The sequence below is a fragment of the Dendrobates tinctorius genome, unplaced genomic scaffold (genome assembly GCF_039654945.1).
Source record: "Dendrobates tinctorius isolate UK_male_01 unplaced genomic scaffold, ASM3965494v1 ptg000097l, whole genome shotgun sequence".
NCBI classification, from domain to species: Eukaryota; Metazoa; Chordata; class Amphibia; order Anura; family Dendrobatidae; genus Dendrobates; species Dendrobates tinctorius.
The window spans coordinates 29,449,801-29,470,698 of NW_027361765.1; the positions used below are offsets into that span (position 1 = coordinate 29,449,801).

At 44.4% G+C, this 20,898-nt stretch overlaps 1 protein-coding gene across 1 annotated transcript in view; it reads left to right on the forward strand.

Moving 5' to 3' along the window:
- The window catches only part of RFX7 (regulatory factor X7), a 139,709-nt gene that overhangs the window by 111,465 nt on the left and 7,346 nt on the right, over nucleotides 1-20,898 (forward strand). The window contains exon 8 of the mRNA XM_073587008.1: nucleotides 2,440-2,735. Within this exon, the coding sequence (XP_073443109.1) occupies nucleotides 2,440-2,735 (296 nt within the window). The remainder of the gene's footprint in view (nucleotides 1-2,439; nucleotides 2,736-20,898) is intronic.

Here is a 20,898-nt window from a genome sequence, read left to right on the forward strand (position 1 = left end):
GGAAAAAGACGCCTTCTTACAAAAGAGGCTTTTTGGATATTTTGTCTTGGAGTCTAGATATCCAAATGGGTTAAACAAAAGAACAGAGATCATGTATCATTATTGATGGGTATTGCTATATTTTAATTATTTGTATATATGTCAATTAATTTGTTTTTATGTGGTATTATTATGCAAACCTAGAGAATGTGGAGTTTTGTACACAGGACCTTTCTATTAGAACCTGTGATAGAAGGTGATATCGTCATTGGTCTCTTTGGAACATAGGCATTGCAGTAATGCTCACAGGACCTTTGGCTTGTTCATGTGATTTACATTGCAGTTCTCATTGGTCAGCACGAAGTATAAGGTTTGCACTATGTTAGTAATTTGCAGCTGTGATAAAGACCCATGTAGGGTCGAAACGCGTAGCTGGTGTCTCAGTGCCTCATTGCACATCCATCTATTCTTGAGGAGAAAGCCGCTGTACTATTTTAATTTTTCAGTAAAGCAAGAAATTTTATCAGGTGGAATGCCCCTTTTCTTTCTGGCTGCACGGTGTCAGCACACGATCAACCTGCAGCTAAACCCTAGATTTTGCAGCTTCATAGCATTATTTTACATGACAGGTTCCCTTTAAACATTTGCTGCAGACATTTATGTACCAAAAACGTGAATGTCAGGAAAAAGCCAGCGTAAAATCCACGCTGAAAATTCCGCAGCAGAATCTGCAACATGTGCACACAGCCTTAAATATTTGCAGACATTCAGGGAAATTGAGGAGTTGGTGGTTTAGCTTACCGACTCCACAGCCCTGTTTTTTTCACACATAGAAAGAAATGAGAAAGTGAAAAAGAAGCTGGAAAAAATGTAATGGTGTTTTATGCTGCATTTTCTGTGACTAAAACAAACTTTATTAAACATGTCCTGTAGACACATGCAATCCGCACCCAAAAAAAATGATGCAAAAAATACAGCAGAAAAACATAACGTTTTCACTGGCAGGAAAATGCTGCATGGGAAATTATGGTGGAAATATAGATGCCATATTTAATTTTGACCTTTAATTTATTAAGGATGTTGGTAACAGTCTCTCCTCTTTACAAACTGCACATTTCTACTCATCACATGCTCATACCCTGCATATAACATTTATGGCCCCCATTTAATGTAGCCTTTAAACAGATGCCTCCAATGGGCACCCATAAGGTACAATTGCAAAGAGCATATGTGATTTTTTTTTTTCTTTTTTGTATCTGTTTACTGTTATATGAATGACTTTAGTGTTGGACTAACCCCATGGACATATTTAAAAGTGGGCTAGCCTTTCTTTCCTCTTGTTACATACCCACTGTTCCCCCAAATAATCCATATTTTTAATTCTATTTTTTTTTTTTTCTAAACCGCCTTCCAGAGATATATATATTTTTATTTAGTGACAATTTATATGGTCTGTACTACAGGGGCGTAACACAAATACATTTTTGGTGGTGTCTTCAGGCTGCTGTTCGTTATTACAATGTGAGCATCGCTCCTTTCTAAAGACCATAAAAAGTAGCACTAAATGTTAAGGATCAGATCTCTAGAACCATATGGCGAATTTAAAAAAAAATTGAATAATTGGGAGGAGCAGAAATAAAATAACAACTGGCCACTTTACCTTAGTGATAGGTTCTCCTTAATGTGCATGTTAGGAGCTTTTATGTCGATGCTAAACATGATATGAATGTAGCCTCCCTTACTGATTTGAAAACAACTTGATTAGCTGAATTGATATGTAACTTATCTTCTTGCCCAAAATATTTCTTAAACTGCCGCTTAGGCTTGTTGCATAGTGTGAATGCCATATGAGAAAAGGCAGCTCTCGAGTATTGCACAAGATTATCCAGGTCGCATTTTGTGTTTGCTTCATTATCCCCTTTCATGGAACCTCCGCATAGAGCAGCCTACTCTTTTCCATGCTTGCTTGATGGTATGTTCACACACAACAAATTTGTTGCAGAAATTTCTAGAAGTTTTAAGTTCATCTGAATCCATGTACAAATCCACAGAAAAGGTGAGAAATGTAAGATTGCCAGGGTCCGACAGCTGAAACAACCATTGATCCCCAGAATGAGGCGTCCGAGTCCTCCATTCACGCTCACTGTTTCGCATGGTTGTTTCGTCTCTCATAGACTTCCACAGACTTTGATTGGAGCAGCAAGGTACATCCCCCTCACTGAGGAAGAATGAGGGGTACTGGGGGGTCCCAATGATCTTGCATTTATCCAATCCACTGTGGATAGCTGATAAACGTTTGTTGAGAAACAAAAACCAAAGCACACCATATGAACATAGTATAAATACACACTCATAAATGTGTGCTAACGTACACTTGTACTTCTAAGGTACTGGAATGTAGCCTCTTGTACCGGCTAATGTCGCTACGTTTTATAACCAAGTGTCTGTTTTTTCTTGCAGGATTGAAAGGAATAACACAGACATCTGCATTTGTGCCCATGTCTGAAAGCAACACTTTCCACCCCCAAGTGAAGACCCTGGCTTCCCCTGTAGATGCCAAGCAACAGCTGCAAAGGAAAATTCAGAAAAAGCAGCAAGAACAAAAGCTGCAGTCCCCTTTACCAGGAGAGCTGCAAATGAAAAAACAAGACGGGCCTGCACCCAACGGAATAACTAGTATTTGTAATGGAAGCCCTGCAATCCTTTCTCCTCAGCCCATTGGAATTGTTGTAGCCGCTGTTCCGAGCCCAATTCCGGTAATTTCCATGCATTAGCCAATGGTCTCAAAGCAATTTTGCAACGTAATTTTGCACTGGCCTTAGAGCCAATTCTTTTTTACAGTTACAATTTAGTAGATTCCCTTAGCATTCTCTGCTGGCTCTAGAGCATTACATTTCTGGGAATAGTAGTCTTTACACAAAATACTACACAGTGGTCTGATGCAGGGAAAGCTAAAGATAGCCATACATTTATACAGCCGTGGTCCTGACCCTTTATTTGCTACTTAAAGGGGTTGTCCACTACTTTAAATTAACCCCCGCCCCCTATGTATCCCCCCGGGGCCCCTAATAAATTTTGTAAATACCTTATGTTGCCTATACTGCCTGTGAGTGGCACTATCCGTGGCCGCTCACAGGCAGCACGGGACCCAGCACTGACGTCACGACAAGTGAGGCTTGACTCTGCGCTGGGTCCCCGCAGTGTCTGCTGGGTTGTGGGTGGGGTTACCCCCCGCGTCACACCCAGCATCCACCGCGCTCTTTGTCAATGAATGGGCGTGCGCTGGATGCCGAGTGTGACACGGGGGGATAAACCCGCCCACAGCCTGGCAGCCAGCGCGGAAGGTGGAAGAGGGACCCCCGGCTGCTGCCAGCACTTGTCGGGACATCAGCGGAAGCAAGAGCCGGCTGCAGCCGGGGATCACGTGCTGTCTGTGAGCGGCCAGCGATAGCGCCACTCACAGGCAGTATAGGCAACATCAGGTATTTACAAAATTCATTTGGTGCCCTGGTGGGATACATTGGGGTTATATTTAAAGTAGTGGACAACCCCTTTAATCCATAAATGGAATTACTTGTGAAATTTGTCTTCAGTCACAAATAAATAACATTTTTAACTTAAATGGCATGAGTCAAGATTTTTATTTTTGTATTAATAATCATTAATATGATTTATATAAATTTAAAACAAAATAAAATTTACCGTTTTAACATTTTTTTTATTAACTTCTTTCTGCAGCTGGTGGAGCTTCCACTTTTATTTGCTGGTTGTAAGTGTCAGAGCATGACGCTTGCACACCACATAGATGGCAGCCCCAGGTGATAGTGGACTGCAGTCGAGGTCGTATTTAAAGGGAACCTGTCATTTAGAAAATGCAGGCATTTTGATCTAGAGCAGGGAGAGCAGAGGAGCTTCATCAATAGTTTCATTCTGAAACGTTGCACGATAGCTTGTAATTTAGTGGTCTAAATCTCTGTTCTTACTAAATTTATTAGGTGTTTCTAATCTGTTATCCAAAGTTAGTTCTGTCTGAAAATCCATACAGGGAAGGCTGTACGTCATTAAATGAGACCGCCTACTGGAATCTAGAAACCAGAATGACCGGCTTAGAAAAATAAAATACATTAATATTATTTTAATAATCTTTTCCAATGAAATGCCATGTCCGCTCAGTAGCCCCTGCACTATAACTTGCTGCCTTCATACTGCATTTTTATTGTGAAAGGTTAACTTTAATCTCTTCTCGACTAGAAGAATTTTCTGATTTGATGTTTTTGCTGTTCCCTCCTCTTCTTTCAATAGACATTAATTTTTTTTTAATTTTTCCATCAACATAACTGTATGACGGCCAGTTTTTCAGGATGAGTTGTAGTTTTCAATGACACCATTCATTTTACCATTCAGTGTACTGCAAAACAGGAAAAAAACACCAAGTGCAATTGCAAAAAAATAAGCTATTTTACGATTATTTGGATTTCGTTATTATGGCATACATTGCATAAAAAATACATGTCAACTTGATTTTGTAAGTCAATGCAATGATAGCAATATATTTGTTAATTTGTGGGTTTAATTTTAAATATGCGTGTGTATATGTATGTGTGTGTGTATGTGTGTATATATATATATATATATATATATGTACACATATATAGTATGTGTATGTGTGTGTGTGTGTGTATATATATATATGTATGTACAGTTAAGTCCATACATATTTGGACAGAGACAACATTTTTCTAATTTTGGTTCTAGACATTACCACAATGAATTTTAAACAAAACAATTCAGATACAGTTGAAGTTCAGACTTTCTGCTTTTATTTGAGGGTATCCACATTAAAATTGGATGAAGGGTTTAGGAGTTTCAGCTCCTTAACATGTGCCACCCTGTTTTTAAAGGGACCAAAAGTAATTGGAGAGATTAAATAAATATAAATAAAATGTTCATTTCTAGTACTTGGTTGAAAACCCTTTGTTGGCAATGACTGCCTGAAGTCTTGAACTCATGGACATCACCAGACGCTGTGTTTCCTCCTTTTTGATGCTCTGCCAGGTCTTCACTGCGGTGGTTTTCAGTTGCTGTTTGTTTGTGGGCCTTTCTGTCTGAAGTTTAGTCTTTAACAAGTGAAATGCATGCTCAATTGGGTTGAGATCAGGTGACTGACATGGCCATTCAAGAATATTCCACTTCTTTGCTTTAATAAACTCCTGGGTTGCTTTGGCTTTATGTTTTGGGTCATTGTCCATCTGTACTATGAAACGACGACCAATCAGTTTGGCTGGATCTGAGCACGCAGTATGGCTCTGAATACCTCAGAATTCATTCGGTTGCTTCTGTCCTGTGTCACATCATCAATAAACACTAGTGACCCAGTGCCACTGGCAGCCATGCATGCCCAAGCCATCACACTGCCTCCGCCGTGTTTTACAGATGATGTGGTATGCTTTGGATCATGAGCTGTACCATGCTTTCACCATTCTTTTCTCTTTCCATCATTCTGGTAGAGGTTGATCTTGGTTTCATCTGTCCAAAGAATGTTCTTCCAGAACTGTGCTGGCTTTTTTAGATGTTTTTTAGCAAAGTCCAGTCTAGCCTTTTGATTCTTGATGCTTATGAGTGGCTTGCACCGTGCAGTGAACAGGGCTGTGGAGTCGGAGTCGTGGAGTCGGAGTTAGTTTTGGTTGGAGTCGGAGTCGGTAGAAATGTACTGACTCCGACTCCAGCTTTAAAAAAAATGTATTAATATTTCATAATTGAACTTTCATATGAATTTTATAAATGTTACTCAAATATATATGTTCTATCAAACTATGAACAACAGTGATAAGCAGTTCTGCTGGAGATAGACATTTCTTACTTCTTGTGTGTCACTGTTCTCCACTGCCCTTATCTAATCTTATACTTGGTTAACCTCATGCTGCCCCAACCCCCCTACTTACAATGTATGAAACTGAAAGTGAAAATGTGTTGCAAATTCTTAGTAGTAAAGCTCCTCCTCTAGACTAGATCATACTAGGTGTGCGTCTTCCAAGCATCTTACAGCTGCCTGCTACTCAGAAGAGAAAGACTGTAAGAAGTATTATCCTTTCAACAAACTTTGCATCAGTTAACTGTGAGTACATGAGGAATAATAACAGTATTACTGACCACTATATCAGTTGTACGACCTGGCAATAATTTTGTACAATTGTTTTTAGGAAAAACAATTTGTCATTTGGATTGTGAATGCAGAATTAAAAACCTGAGAACGTCAAAGAAGCATCACATTAAATCAGCTGTATTTGAACATTTCACCATCACTCAAGATAGAAAACATTATGTCTGTCAGTGTATGACAAATGATCCAGACGAAAACAAATGCTGTGAAGCCAAGATGAGTGTATATTCAGGCAAAGATAAAAATGCTCCTACCAGAGCTTCTAATCTAAAGAGACATTACATGTACAGCGCTTTCATCCAGAAGTACTGAAAGCAGTGGATGAGAAAGACTGCATCCAAACCAATGAACCAGTGCCCAGCTCTTCCAGCCAAACAAAGGAGCAGAGAACTTTGCAGCCATCAGTTGCAAGATATTTTGTCAGTGACAAAGTTACTGTGACAATGACAGTAGATACATTTAAAAAACAGATCATAGAGCTTGTTGTAAAGGATAGTGTGCCTATTTCATTATTTTCACGACCAGCTTTTATGTGTCTGAATGGGGAAATGGCCCGCAAGCTTGGTGTTTCTCTGGAGAGAGAGAGTATTAGAAAATTAGTAATCGAAGAAGCTTTTAAACAAAAGGAAGAACTTAAAAAAACTCTCAAGGGACGCTTTCTGTTTCTTAAAATGGATGCCTGCACACGTCACAGAGTGAACTATTTTGCCATCAATGTCCGATTTGTTTGTGACAAAAATGAAATAGTTACCATTACCAAGACATTGGCAGTAAAAGACACCAAAGCTCATCACACCAGTGAGTTTCTCCAGGTCTTGGTGGAAAAGGTTCTGCAAGACTATGAACTTAAAAAAGAGCAAGTTCTTTCTGTCGTAACTGACAATGCTTCAAATATGATAAGTACTATTAAGCTAATGAATGAGAGTAATGATGGTGACCAGCAGCTAGAAGAACATTCTGGGTCCACAGAAATGTTTGAAATAGAGGAACACAGTATTGTAACTGAGGAGCAAACTGAAGTTGCTTCAGATGAACAGCAACATGATAGTTTAGATGATCTTGTTGAAACTGTGTCAATATGTTCTTTCATTCATCACATGCGCTGTGTTGTGCATACGCTACAGCTGGCTATAAGAGACAGTCTGCAAGAAGGACATGCTGCTGCACTGATTGGCAAGGTGAGAAAATTGGCTACTGTTGCCAGAACCCCTAAAGTTGACTCAATTTTGAAGAGACGTGCTGGAAAAGGGGCAATTATTGATCAAGCCACACGATGGGGCAGTACTTACTTAATGATTCAGCGCTTGGTTGAACTGAAAACCTTTCTTGTAGACATGGCTAACCCTCAACTGACGCTAAATGAAAGTCAGTGGAATCAGGTGACTGAGCTGGAAAAATTGCTAGAGCACCCATTTACAGTGACTAAAAAATTACAAGCAGAGGACTTAACTCCAGGTATTTTCTTAAAGGAGTGGAAGAACCTGATGTTTCGCCTGGATGTTTCGGAGTGGCATTGCTACATCAATGAAACGGAGAGAGGAGCTACTATTACAAAATAACATTCTTTTGGCAGCTGTTTATGTAGACCCAATGCATCGGATTCTTCTAGATTAACAGCTAAGTAAAGGAAAAGAAGCTCTGTTTGAAATAGCAGTAAGGATGAAAGGGTTGCAGAACAGTCAGGAGGAACAAGAAGAATTTGGTCGTCCTGCCACATCTTCACCCTCATCATCAACTGATGAAGAATTTAATTTCGAAAAATATTTGGATCACAAGGACCGTGCAAAGCGTTCCCACATAGAAGAGTCTTCCCCATCAAGGAACACAGCCAGTACATTTCAGCAGAATTTTTCATGTGCACTAAAAGAAATTGAGAAATTTGACCGTTCATCAAAAATAACAGTGCAACAAGCGATTCCTCTGTATCCTGACATTGTCAGAGATGTTGCCCGAGTGGTTACTGCTTTGCCACCAACACAAGTTAGTGTAGATAGGTTGTTCTCTGCTCTCAAAATAATTAGATCAGATTTGAGGGCATCCATGAAGGAGGATCTGACAGAGGCAATACTTTTTCTGAGGACAAATTTATAAATTTCTTCTTATTAACTGCATAAAAGTGTTTATTGCATATTTACTTACAGTTTAGAAAAGTTTATAAAAGTTATTTTCTATATTCTAATTGTATTCTAATAAATGTAGTTTTTGCTCTATGTGGTCTGATTACTTATATGATGGTGAGAAACTGAATAAGCACGATGTTTAATATTTTACAACAGTAAATTTGTTGTTATGAATTGGCCATTTATGAAGGAGTCGGAGCCTGATAAAATCCAGGAGTCGGAGTCGCAACTGTGGCTTACCGGCTCCACAGCCCTGGCAGTGAACCCTCTGTATTTACTTTCATGCAGTCTTCTCTTTATGGTAGATTTGGATATTGATACGCCTACCTCCTGGAGAGTGTTTTTCACTTGGTTGGCTGTTGTGAAGGGGTTTCTCTTCACCATGGAGATTATTCTGCGATCATCCACCACTGTTGTCTTCCGTGGGCGCCCAGGTCTTTTTGCATTGATGAGATCACCAGTGCTTGCTTTCTTTCTCAGGATGTACCAAACTGTAGATTTTGCCACTCCTAATGTTGTAGCAATTTCTCGGATGGGTTTTTTCTGTTTTTGCAGCTTAAGGATTGCTTGTTTCACCTGCGTGGAGAGCTCCTTTGACCGCTGTTTCCTTCACAGCAAAACCTTCCAAATGCAAGCACCACACCTCAAATCAACTCCAGGCCTTTTATCTGCTTAATTGAGAATGACATAACGAAGGGATTGCCCACCCCTGTCCATGAAATGGCCTTGGAGTCAATTGTCCAATTACTTTTGGTCCCTTTAAAAACAGGGTGGCACATGCTAAGGAGCTGAAACTCCTAAACCCGTCATCCAATTTTAATGTGGATACCCTCAAATGAAAGCTGAAAGTCTGAACTTCAACTGCATCTGAATTGTTTTGTTTAAAATTCATTGTGGTAATGTCTAGAACCAAAATTAGAAAAATGTTGTCTCTGTCCAAATATATATGGACCTAACTGTGTGTGTGTATATGTGTGTATATATATGTATGTGTGTGTGTATATATATATGTATGTACCGTATATATATATGTGTGTGTGTGTATGTACAGTACAGACCAAAAGTTTGGACACACTTTCTCATTCAAAGAGTTTTCTTTATTTTCATGACTGAAAATTGTAGATTCACTCTGAAGGCATCAAAACTATGAATTAACACATGTGGAATTATATAATTAGCAAAAAAGTGTGAAACAACTGAAAATATGTCTTATATTCTAGGTTCTTCAAAGTAGCCACCTTTTGCTTTGATTACTGCTTTGCACACTCTTGGCATTCTCTTGATGAGCTTCAAGAGTTAGTCACCGGAAATGGTTTTCACTTCACAGGTGTGCTGTTGTAAACTCATCTGTTCATTCACCTTTTGTGTCTGAGGATCTCCCTCTTCTGATGAAGGAAGGTAGTGAGGCTGATTTGGATGAAAGAAACCAAACACCTGATCAGGTGGATTGTGATTGGGTAACAGGAACTTCAGACTTGATATAAGGCAGCCGACGCCCTTCTGAGTTGCTGGTGATTTGTCTTCTGGATTCTTGGAGACCAGTCTGATTCCTGCTTCCCAAAGATAATTTTTTGCTCTGCTATTGAACTTATTAGTTTTGGTTTTGTTTACCTTGTTTTTTTTTAGTTCAGCCATCCCCGGCCAGGGGTGTTCTGGATTCTTATTCCTTGATCAGTGTTCTCTTTTGTTCTGCTTTCAGAATATTCTGAGTGCTGATATAGGGTTTGAAGTCTAGTGACGTCAGGGTCCTTTTTGCTTATCAGTTGTGTTGGTAATATTTTTAGCAGGGTTTTCTCAGATTGCAGACAGCAGCTTTCCTGTCCTGTCCTTTTTAGTTAGCTTGGGCCCCATCGTTTGCTCAACCTATCTTTCTATCTGTGTTAGTGTTTTCATCTTGCTTCACCATCATTATATGTTGGGGGCTACATATTGCTTTGGGGTCTACTCTGGGGCAGTCAGTTTTTCTCTTTTCCCTCTTTAGGCTTATTAAGATCTCCGGCTGTGTCGAGGTGTCTAGGATCACCGTAGGAACACTCCACGGCTACTGCTAGTTGTGTGATAGGATTAGGGGTCTGCAATCCGCTAGTTTCCAACCTCTCAGATTTTCTGGGCTGAGCTTGTGTTTTGTTTTTTCCTCCTCGGTGACTCAATCACAACAGTGTGCCCTGTCAGGTTTAATAAGTGGGATTTATTGCCTTATAAATGGGTTTGGGACCATCAGTTGTGTTTTGCAGAAGTCTGGTGGATACACAGCTGATTGTCCTACTGAATAGACTGTTAGCTGCTTTTTTCTTGCCATAATATAAATTCTAAGTAAAGAAAAACGAGTGGCCATCATTACTTTAAGAAATGAAGGTCAGTCAGTCTGAAAAATTGGGAAAACTTTGAAAGTGTCCCCAAGTGCAGTGGCAAAAAGCATCAAGCACTACAAAGAAACTGGCTCACATGAGGACCGCCCCAGGAAAAGAAGACCAAGAGTCACCTCTGCTGCGGAGGATAAGTTAATCTGAGTTACCAACCTCAGAAATCGCAGGTTAACAGCAGCTCAGATTAGAGACCAGGTCAATGCCACACAGAGTTCTAGCAGCAGACACATCTTTACAACAACTGTTAAGAGGATACTTTGTGCAGCAGGCCTTCATGGTAAAATAGCTGCTAGGAAACCACTGCTAAGGACAGGCAACAAGCAGAAGAGACTTGTTTGGGCTAAAGAACACAAGAAATGGACATTAGACCAGTGGAAATCTGTGCTTTGGTCTGATGAGTCCAAATTTGAGATCTTTGGTTCCAACCACCGTGTCTTTTTGCGACGCAGAAAAGGTGAACGGATGGACTCTACATGCCTGGCTCCCACCGTGAAGCATGGAGGAGGAGGTCTGATGGTGTGGGGGTGCTTTGCTGGTGACAGTCTTGGGGATTTATTCAAAATTGAGGGCATACTGAACCAGCATGGCTACCACAGCATCTTGCAGCGGCATGCTATTCCATCCGGTTTGTGTTTAGTTGGACCAACATTTATTTTGGACAATGACCCCAAACACACCCTCAGGCTGTGTAAGGGCTATTTGACCAAGAGGGAGAGTGATGGGGTGCTACGCAAGATTACCTGGCCTCCACAGTCACCAGACCTGATCCCAATCGAGATGGTTTGGGGTGAGCTGGACCGCAGAGTGAAGGCAAAAGGGCCAACAAGTGCTAAGCATCTCTGGGAACTCCTTCAAGACTGTTGGAAGACCATTTCCGGTGACTACCTCTTGAAGCTCATCAAGAGAATTCCAAGAGTGTGCAAAGCAGTAATCAAAGCAAAAGGTGGCTACTTTGAAGAACCTAGAATATAAGACATATTACTCTGTCGCCTCATTGGGGGACACAGAACCATGGGTGTTATGCTGCTGTCCACTAGGAGGCGACACTATGCATAATCTGAAAAAGATTTACTTTGGCTCCTCCTCTGCAGTATACACCCCTGGATGGCGTCAGCCTTCTACAGTTTTTGCTTAGTGTCGCAAGGAGGCACACCTGAAGATTTTTATTCTTCGACGGATTACAAATGAAGAAAAGTGGTTCTCTAGCGAGACTCCCGGCATGGCGCCTTCCATGGCCCTCTATTATGGGGGTGACCATTTGAAGTGGAGATGGTCATTCCCCATGTCGCTCCTTCCCCAGTCCCTCGGGTACTGGTTCGAAGTCGAGATCCCCCTCCTTCCCCAACCTCTTTGGGGTCTGAGTTGAGGTCGAGGTGAGGATGAAGACCCCTGATGGTGACAGACGCACCCTCCTTAATCCCCCTCTGGGGGCATTAAGTTGAGACACCTCAGGCACGGTCTATATAAGGCAGCATTCTGCAGCTTAAACAGCCGGGGACCCCAGCCCCGCTGCGGGCTCCTGTTGGGGCCGGGGAAGAGTGCAGGCAGACATGGCACATACAGAGACAGGGCTCCCTGTGCCCCTGTCTCTGCGGCAGCACCGGCTCCATAGCGCCTCAGGGGGACCCCCCATACGGACACCACTATCGCTGCTGGCCCCACCGCTACTGTCTCTCGATCCGGGGCGGTCTGGTTCAGATCCGTCCCCCTCCCGGACATCCGCACCGCCCTGGAGCCCTCCTGGGTATCAGGCTTCTAATTTAGACCGCGGCTTCGGCCTAGCTGAAGCCGCCGCTTTTTCCCCGGATGACGATTATGACACTCTATAGTGTCATAGAAGGGGCGGATCAAGGCAGAAAGGGTGCATTTTTACATAGCCCTGCGCGCCCTTTTCAGCTCTCCGCCCCCCTCTCCTCCTCTGGTGGCCATCTTTGCCGCAAGCCATCTATGACAGTACGCCCACAGCAACGTCAACAGTCTCCGGGGGGCACAGGACTGTGATTTGTCGGCGCTGGACCTAGGGGCACACTGGTGGGGTAAGATCACAGCTGGGTTCTCTTTACTCAGCTGTGAATCCATATCACCTATAAGGCTCTCCTATAGGCTCCTCTGCGTAGTCACCCCTGTAGGGTCCCTGATAGCCAGCCTCTGTGCACTATGCCGGGCTTGAGAAAGAGAACCAGGCAGGACTGTTTTTATGCATTCTGCACAGCCTGCAAAACCACTCTCCCCAGTGGTAGCACGTACCCGCATTGCCGGGATTGCATCCAAAACACTGGGTCAGGACCCCAGGAAGCCCCTACCAATGCTTCAGCGTCGGCTACCACGCCGGATTGGGCTGCTCAGATGTCGCAGTTTATGACACAGTCCATAGATAATCGAACCTCCACACTGCTGCAGGGGCATGTCTCTGCTATGAACGTTACCCAGCAAAAGGATAGCTTGTCTCGGGAACATGCCGTTTCCGACACAGACGTAAGCGAACCCACAAGTCGCGGTCATCTGCGTCATCCCATAGCACACAGTCATCTCCCTGCAGGGAGAGACACCGTAATTCCAGGTCACCTAGACCGTCCCCTACCAGAGACAGACAACGCAGATCCCCACAGCGATCTCCGTCCACAGCAGACCTCCCCTCCACTTTGCCCATCAGGGATCGCCTTAGTGACAGGATTCGAAAGGCATCTGTGACTCCGACTCAGAACAACGAAACGGAGAGGTCTGCGGTACCTTGTCCCCCTAGCACTACAGCGCTAGTTGAGGACATAGTCTCTTCCATCCATCGGGTGCTGGAAATTTCTGATCCAACCCCGGAAGCCCCAAAACACACAATTTGCTTTGAAAGTGTCCTGAAACCACCTAAGGTCTTCCTTAATCACCCGGAGTTTCAGACGATACTAAGCAGTTCTCGCAGCCTGGGAAGAAATTTGCCAATCGCAAATATTTGGAAGCAAGGTACCCCTTCCCACAGAAGGACACCAAGGGGTGGACAGACCCACCCGAAGTGGACCCCCCCCAGTCTCTAGGCCAGCAGCATAGACCCTACTCTCACTGCCAGATAGCTCAAAACTCAGGGACACAGCAGAATGGCAGGTAGAAAGCATGGCTCATTCAGTTTTCGAAGCGGCAGGGGCCTCCCTGGCCCCCGCGTTCGCTTCAGTTTGGGCGGCCAAGGCCTTTCTGGCTTGGGCTAAAGCATTGCAAGATGGTCTTCAAGCTTCAAATCCCGGGCTTTCGACCAAGCGGTTCAGATAGCAGTTGTAGCAGATTACATGCGTCATGCAGCCCTGGACTCTGCAAGAGGTGTAGCGGGGATATCAGCAAACGCCATCACGATCCGGCGTATCCTCTGGCTGCGGGAACGGAAAGCGGATGCGGCCTCAAAGAAGTCCCTCACGCATCTCCTGTACCTTAGTGGACGGCTTTTTGGTGAAAAGTTGGACACAATGATATCCAACGCCACTGGGGGTAAGAGTACCTCTCTCCCTCAGCTGAAACCTAAACGCACGTTCAAACGGCGTAACCAAACACGATTCCGATCCTTTCAGAATTCTTCGGGCTGGTCCATCATGCTCCCAGTTCAAAATCGTAACCGCTCTCTACGCAGGGACTACCCACAGGCGGTGCAGAGGCCGGACAGGACCTGGCAGTCGAAAGCAGGCCAAGCGAAACCCAAGGGAGGAAAACCTCAGAACTTCGCTCCATCATGACTCACAAACTCCGTAAGACACCCCACCAGTAGGCGGGCGACTTCTACTCTTTCAGCAAGTCTGGCTGCCTATTACAGAAGACAGGTGGGTCAGGGAAATAGTGTCTTCTGGATACAAGATAGAGTTCACTTCCAGTCCACCGAACCGGTTCTTCTTCTCTGTTCCACCAAAACCGCCAGACAAGGCTCGTGCCTTCCACCAAGCGGTCTCCTCTCTCCTTCAAGCAGGAGTCGTAGTACTGGTTCCCGTGAACGAACGCTTCCGAGGGTTCTACTCCAATCTATTCGTAGTCCCCAGGAAAGGAGGCAGCGTCCGACCCATACTAGACCTAAAACAGCTCAACAAATATGTACAGGTCCGTCATTTTCGCATGGAGTCCCTTCGGTCCATCATTGCGTCCATGGAGCAGGGAGAATATCTCGCCTCCATAGATATACATGACGCATACCTGCACCTACCAATTGCTTCCGCCCATCAATGGTTTCTCAGGTTCGGGATCAACCAGGACCACTACCAGTTTGTGGCTCTCCCGTTCGGGCTTGCCACAGCTCCAAGAATGTTTACCAAGGTCATGGCAGCTACCATGGACGTTCTACACTCCAGAGGCATTGTAGTCGTTCCATACCTGGACGACCTTCTCATCAAGGCTTCCACCTTCAAGGACTGTGAGGACAGTGTCTCAATCACAATCGACACTCTGAGTCGTCTAGGCTGGTTAGTCAACCTATAAAAGTCATTCACTACCCCGAGTCAGGCCCTGTCCTTCCTGGGGATGCTATTCAACACTTCCAGGGGTCTGGTGCTCCTACCCAGGGACAAGACACTGGCTCTCCGTCTGGGAGTTCGCATACTCCTCCGCAATCCTCCCCGATCCCTCCGGTTTGCCATGAGAGTCCTCGGCAGGATGGCAGCAGCAATGGAGGCGGTACCATTTGCCCAGTTTCACCTCAGACCTCTTCAATTTGCCATCTTCAAGTCTTGGGACAGGAATCCCTTCTCCCTCGACAGGGAAATCCGGTTGACATCGTCAACCAGGAGATCCCTACACTGGTGGCTCAAGCCAACTTCGCTTGCAAGAGGAAAATCTTTTCTTTCAGGTCACTGTAAGGTCCTGACCACCAGTGCAAGCCTGACAGGTTGGGGAGCGGTGCACCTACATCACAGGGCACAAGGCAAGTGGTCACCAGCGGAAGCGACCTTGCCCATCAATGTTCTGGAAATTCGGGCCATCTTCCTGGCACTGAGAGCCTTTCATCGCTTGCTGGCAGCCTCTCACATAAGGATACAGTCGGACAATGCCACGGCGGTGGCACATGTGAATCACCAAGGCGGGACCCGCAGTGCCCAGGCGATGAGAGAAGTGGCACATATCCTCCACTGGGCGGAAGAGACGAGGTCGGTACTCTCAGCGGTCCACATTCCGGGTGTGGACAACTGGGAAGCCGACTTCCACAGCAGACAAGGAATGGACGCGGGGGAGTGGTCTCTCCATCCCAAAATTTTTCACCAGATCTGCCATCGCTGGGGGACTCCGGACGTGGACCTAATGGCATCCCATTTCAATGCCAAGGTCTCCAATTTCACGGCCAGGACACGCGACCCGCGGTCGCTCGGAGCGGATACCCTGGTGCAGGACGACCCAGTTCCAGCTTCTGTACATTTTTCTACCCCTCCCCCTGATCTCCAGAGTCGTGAGGAAGATCAAACAAGAGGGAGTACCAACCATCCTGATCGCGCCGGACTGGCCCAGACGTACATGGTATGCCGACGTCGTGCAACTTAAAGCAGACGCCCCCTGCCGTCTCCCCAATCGTCACGACCTTCTGTCACAAGGTCCGTTCTACCATCTGAACTCAGGCTCTCAATTTGACGGCGTAGCCCTTGAAACCTGGGTTCTAACCCAAGCAGGGCTCTCACCAGACGTCATCACAACCATGATCAGGGCAAGAAAGCCAGCCTCCGCCAAGATTTATTATCGTACCTGGAGAGCTTTCTTTACCTGGTGCCGAATCCCATGGACAGGTACCACTCCCTTATTCCCTCCTGAAGGTACTTGGTTTTCTTCAATCGGGCCTGGACGCCAGGCTATCCTTAGGCTCGCTTAAGAGCCAGGTGTCAGCGCTTTCAGTGCTTTTCCAAAGGCGTATTGCTAACAAGCCGCAAGTAAGGACTTTTCTCAGGGAGTTCCTGATTGGTTCCCCTTTACAGACGCCCACTGGAGACGTGGGATCTCAACCTGGTCCTGACAGCTTTACAGGCACCATCTTTCGAACCCCTTAAAGAAGTCCCACTCTGCGTCCTGTCACAGAAAGTGTTTTTTCTGGTGGCAATCACCTCACTGCGCAGGGTGTCGGAATTGTCAGCACTCTCCTGCAGACGGCCTTTCCTAGCTTTTCACCAGGACAAGGTGGTTCTCCGTACAGTACCATCCTTCCTTCCGAAGGTTGTGTCCACCTTCCACCTCAATGAAGAAATTTCACTGCCATCCCTTTGCCTGGTTCATAGAGTGGAGAAGGCTCTGCATACGCTTGACATCGTCAGGGCATTGCGTATATGCGTGTCTAGGACTGCGCCCTTCCGGAAGTCTGATTCCCTTTTCCTTCTTCCGGAAGGCATTCGCAAAGGTCTGCCGGCTTCCAAAGCTACTCTTGCCAGGTGGATCAAGTCCACCATACCAGAGGCTTACCGACTTAACAATTCTCCTCTTCTGGCCGGTATCACGGCACACTCTACGCAGGCAGTAGGGGCCTCCTGGTCCATTCGGCACCAGGCTTCGGCACAACAAGTGTGTAAGGCGGCCACTTGGATTAGCCTACACACGTTTACAAAACACTATAGTGTTCATACCCAGTCCTCAGCGGATGCAAGCCTGGATAGACGGGTTCTGCAGGTGGCAGTGCCCCAAGTTTAGGGACCTGCTAGCACAATATTCGTCCATTGCTTCCCACCCAGGGACTGCTTTGGGACGTCCCATGGTTCTGTGTCCCCCAATGAGGCGACAGAGTAAAGGAGATTTTTGTGTACTCACCGTAAAATCTCTTTCTCTTAGCCTCTAATTGGAGGACACAGCTCCCACCCTGTTGCCCTTACGGGCCGTTGTTACGGTTGAGTTCTCATATTGTTCTTTGAGCTCGTACATAGTAGCCTTCTTACAGGCATGGTTATGTTATTTCTGTTACGTTCCTCCTAATGCTTTTGCACAAAACCGGAGAAGGCTGACGCCGTCCAGGGGTGTATACTGCAGAGGAGGAGCCAAAGTTAATTTTTTTCAAATTATGCATAGTGTCGCCTCCTAGTGGACAGCAGCATAACACCCATGGTTCTGTGTCCCCCAATTAGAGGCTAAGAGAAAGAGATTTTACGGTGAGTACACAAAAATCTCCTTTTTCAGTTGTTTCACACTTTTTTGTTAATTATATAATTCCACATGTGTTAATTCATAGTTTTGATGCCTTCAGAGTGAATCTACAATTTTCCTAGTCATGAAAATAAAGAAAACTCTTTGAATGAGGTGTGTCCAAACTTTTGGTCTGCAGTGTGTGTGTGTATGTATGTGTGTGTGTATATATATATATGTATATACAGTGGGGCAAAAAAGTATTTAGTCAGTCAGCAATAGTGCAAGTTCCACCACTTAAAAAGATGAGAGGCGTCTGTAATTTACATCATAGGTAGACCTCAACTATGGGAGACAAACTGAGAAAAAAAAATCCAGAAAATCACATTGTCTGTTTTTTTTTCATTTTATTTGCATATTATGGTGGAAAATAAGTATTTGGTCAGAAACAAGCAATCAAGATTTCTGGCTCTCACAGACCTGTAACTTCTCCTCTTTCCTCCACTCATTGCCTGTAGTAATGGCACCTGTTTAAACTTGTTATCAGTATAAAAAGACACCTGTGCACACCCTCAAACAGTCTGACTCCAAACTCCACTATGGTGAAGACCAAAGAGCTGTCAAAGGACACCAGAAACAAAATTGTAGCCCTGCACCAGGCTGGGAAGACTGAATCTGCAATAGCCAACCAGCTTGGAGTGAAGAAATCAACTGTGGGAGCAATAATTAGAAAATGGAACACATACAAGACCACTGATAATCTCCCTCGATCTGGTGCTCCACGCAAAATCCCACCCCGTGGGGTCAGAATGATCACAAGAACGGTGAGCAAAAATCCCAGAACCACGCGGGGGGACCTAGTGAATGAACTGCAGAGAGCTGGGACCAATGTAACAAGGCCTACCTTAAGTAACACACTACGCCACCATGGACTCAGATCCTGCAGTGCCAGACGTGTCCCACTGCTTAAGCCTGTACATGTCCGGGCCCGTCTGAAGTTTGCTAGAGAGCATTTGGATGATCCAGAGGAGTTTTGGGAGAATGTCCTATGGTCTGATGAAACCAAACTGGAACTGTTTGGTAGAAACACAACTTGTCGTGTTTGTAGGAAAAAGAATACTGAGTTGCATCCATCAAACACCATACCTACTGTCAAGCATGGTGGTGGAGACATCATGCTTTGGGGCTGTTTCTCTGCAAAGGGGCCAGGACGACTGATCCGGGTACATGAAAGAATGAATGGGGCCATGTATCTTGAGATTTTGAGTGCAAACCTCCTTCCATCAGCAAGGGCATTGATGATGAAACGTGGCTGGGTCTTTCAACATGACAATGATCCAAAGCACACCGCCAGGGCAACGAAGGAGTGGCTTCGTAAGAAGCATTTCAAGGTCCTTGAGTGGCCTAGCCAGTCTCCAGATCTCAACCCTATAGAAAACCTTTGGAGGGAGTTGAAAGTCCGTGTTGCCAAGCGAAAAGCCAAAAACATCACTGCTCTAGAGGAGATCTGCATGGAGGAATGGGCCAACATACCAACAACAGTGTGTGGCAACCTTGTGAAGACTTACAGAAAACGTTTGACCTCTGTCATTGCCAACAAAGGATATATCACAAAGTATTGAGATGAAATTTTGTTTCTGACCAAATACTTATTTTCCACCATAATATGCAAATAAAATGAAAAAAAAACAGACAATGTGATTTTCTGGATTTTTTTTTCTCAGTTTGTCTCCCATAGTTGAGGTCTACCTATGATGTAAATTACAGACGCCTCTCATCTTTTTAACTGGTGGAACTTGCACTATTGCTGACTGACTAAATACTTTTTTGCCCCACTGTATATGATGTATACCAATTGGGTCAGTTAATTTTATATTTTGATTAATAACACTTTTACGGACATGGTAATACAAAATGTTTATCTTTTACATTATTTTTACTTCCTCATTTTTAATGAGGAAAGAAAGGAGTGATTCCAATTTATTATTTTTATAAACAGTTTTCCACCTTATATTTTAGCACCCTTAGAAGGGTTGAACCTTCGATCATCCAAAGGCTTGTACTATATACTGTAATATCCCAGTATATTCAACCGATACAAAAAACTAAAGTTTTCAGGCCAAGGGAAAAATATACACACCATAGATAATTAAAAAATAGAATTTATGGAGAAATATATAAAATCGCAAAAACATACGAAAGTAATCATAGATGCGTGTATATAGAGGATGCAAAAAAAAGCACCTGGTGCACATTCAATAAAGGCAGAAATTGAGCACTCAAACCATACAAGAGCTTTCCTGAAAAAGTAGTATACTCTAAATAGAATAGTGGGAAAAATTCACGTATACTACGCACCTTGACAGTTAAAAAATGCAATCATCAAAAGTTACCCAGCAATAGTTGTGAAATCACCATATTTCATATTACAAGTGGGCAAATGGCCGCCAGAGTGAGTGCACAAGTGACTCCCACAATTGCAGGAACAAGCACCAGTTAAATAGCAGCAAGGAGCGTACAAGTCAGATTTCACTGAATCGCTCCAATCTAAAGTGCCGGAAGAGAGTGCAGAAAAAAGTGCCATAAGTGCTTACCCATATGGGTGAATATGCAGCACCAGGAGCGTGCCCCAATGCACGTTTTGCTGTCAGGCTTCTTCGGGGGGCAGTTATCGCAGTATATATAGAAAAAAAAAAAAGAAATGACTGTCTCCTATGAACGCCTTTAACAGTCTGGTCTTCATAGAAGTACTGTAATGGCAGGTACGGGGGCCTTCAAGCAGGCCCCTGGCTGCATTGGCAACCCGTCAGCACCCTACAATGGAACTGCATGCACCCTGATTTCTCAAGATTTAAAGCAGCATTTTAGTGGTTAACAGTAGCGAGCACAGCTCAGCAATCATGTACTGACCTGCATCAAACACTTGGGAACTGACATTGGATGTAATCATATGTCAGGAACGCGTTAACAAAATAACTACCGTATTTTTCGGATTATAAGACGCTCCGGATTATAATACGCACCACAAATTTTGAGGAGAAAAATAGAAAAAACATTTTTTTTAATAAAATGGTGGTGCTTCTTATAATCCATGCGTCTTATTGTTTATCTAGGGTGGTGGCTGCGATGAAGCGGGGTCCCAGGGTCGCTGCTGGAGGAGGCAGGAGTGGGGTGATGCTGTGCGGGGTGATGCTGTGCAGTGTGCTGCATTCGTCCGGTGCTGCGG